Raw genomic sequence first — 1,823 nt, 5'->3', positions numbered from 1 at the left:
AGGAGAGCTGCCATGGGGGCGAACGGCACCACAAGCCCCCCAGCCACAAACCCTGCGAGCCAATCTCTGGGGACGCCCTCACTGCAGTTTTATCCCTAATATTTGGTGGGATGAATTTTAACCCAAGCAAAAGAGTTAGTTCCTGTTTCTATCGGTTCTATCAGTTTTTAATCAATATCCTCCAATATTCTGCTTCTCTGAGTTCCTGTCCACAGAAGCAAGGTGAGACAGGCTGGTACCCCGAGCACCCACTTCCTAGATAAAGGGATCTGCTGGGAATCTCCTCCAAAATGAGTCCTTGCTTGCTTTTAGCTTCTGGTAATAATCGAGCTGACAGAGACAGGCCCTCGGGAGCTGGGTGTATTCTCCTGTAAGGTGTCTCTCGATGACATGGAGCCAACCGTGAGCACAGATGAATGTCCCGACATGCCCTGCTCCATCCCCAGCACCCCGCTCAGCTCAGCCAGGAGCAGCAGGTGCCCCCTGGCCTCTCCCAGGGGCTGGTGCTCGGGGGCGCTGGGGGGGCTCTGGCAAAGCAGCCTGTGTCTAACAGCCTGAATTTCCGTGGAAAGGGGGTGGTGAGCAGGCACAGCTGTGCTTTCCCTAGGAGGTGAGCATGTCCGTGACATGATGGGATTGGTGACACTACTGCCCTGAGTGGGGGGTGATGCTGTCCTGGCCAGGAGATCAAGGCAGACCTGGGCAGCACCTCCAGTTCCTTCTGCTCTCCACGGCCATGAGTAAAGAAAGGGTAACCCAGTGCAGCCTCATGGCTGCTCCGCATTACAGCAGGGACCAAGAACGCTCCAACTGGTAAGAAGCTGGAGGAGGATTAATACAATGCCCAAAAACTTGGACCATGAGATGACACCCCCCCCCGCTCCTCACATGCACAGGGGAGATACTGGATTGCCACAGGAATCTTCATCCTACCTTGTTGAGGGTGTTCAGAGCATCCTGAGCAGCTGCCAGAGCAGGCTCAGCTTTGGCCAGGTCCTCCTCGCAGTCCTTCTGTTTCCGCTCAACCTCCTGGGTGATAAGGGCCACCTTCCGCTCCTCCTCATCAGCGACTGCCTTTTCCTTACTCACTTTCTCCGTCTCCACTCCCACCACCTGGATCAACTTGTCAGCATCATCATTCTTTTGCTTCAACTCCACTTCTTGGGCTGCCAGCTTGGCCTTCAGCTCATCCACCTAGAGGGAAGAAACAATTTTGGGAGCATGGACATTCACCAACCTACACCCCACCCTGCCCAGCAGAACAGCTCGAGTGGGGCCAAGCACTAGCCAAAAGCGTGGAGGATTTGCGTGTAAGCAACAGAAAGCAGTATTGCAGGCTGCTGCTCTCCTTCGCTCGTGGTTGGATGGGTCACAGTTGGAGAGCCCACACACATGGTCCATACCCTGGAGCAGCCTGTTAACAGAGAGGAACCCAGCAGCAGCAGGATGAGCTGCTGAGGAGGTTGTCCCGCCCCTGCTCACAGCCTCTGCTTGGAAACTGGACAGAAGTGCCAGGGGCACAAAGGCTGGTCTGAGCAGGATCCATTGGGACCTAGGTAGACAGTTTTCTTTCAGGGACTGTCGGGACTATTTTTGTACAGCCTCACCAAGAACCAGACATTTGCAGGAAGCCAAATAAATCCAGCAAGTAGGGGTAGAGGTTATTTTGGAATGGAACAGCTAAGTCAAAAAAGCACCCTGCAACTACCTACCCAACAGCCCCCTCATGCTGAGGCCGCACTGACCAGTCTACAGAAATCCATAAAAGTCGTAATTAACTTAATTCATTTGTAATTAACTTGTCATGGCACCCAAGCAGCAGG

The 1,823-nt window shown here is 53.8% G+C and overlaps 1 protein-coding gene across 1 annotated transcript in view; it reads right to left on the bottom strand.

Annotated features, from left to right (window-relative positions):
• The window catches only part of DNAH9 (dynein, axonemal, heavy chain 9), a gene marked incomplete at its 5' end in the record, with an annotated part of 172,531 nt that overhangs the window by 89,324 nt on the left and 81,384 nt on the right, over window positions 1–1,823 (bottom strand). The window contains one exon of the mRNA XM_010138359.1: window positions 934–1,194. Coding sequence (XP_010136661.1) covers window positions 934–1,194 — 261 coding nt within the window. The remainder of the gene's footprint in view (window positions 1–933; window positions 1,195–1,823) is intronic.

This window comes from Buceros rhinoceros, unplaced genomic scaffold (genome assembly GCF_000710305.1).
Source record: "Buceros rhinoceros silvestris isolate BGI_N320 unplaced genomic scaffold, ASM71030v1 scaffold2266, whole genome shotgun sequence".
Classification (NCBI taxonomy): domain Eukaryota; kingdom Metazoa; phylum Chordata; class Aves; order Bucerotiformes; family Bucerotidae; genus Buceros; species Buceros rhinoceros.
Note: the sequence above shows the minus strand (reverse complement) of the source record. Positions and strands in the feature narration are given on the sequence as shown.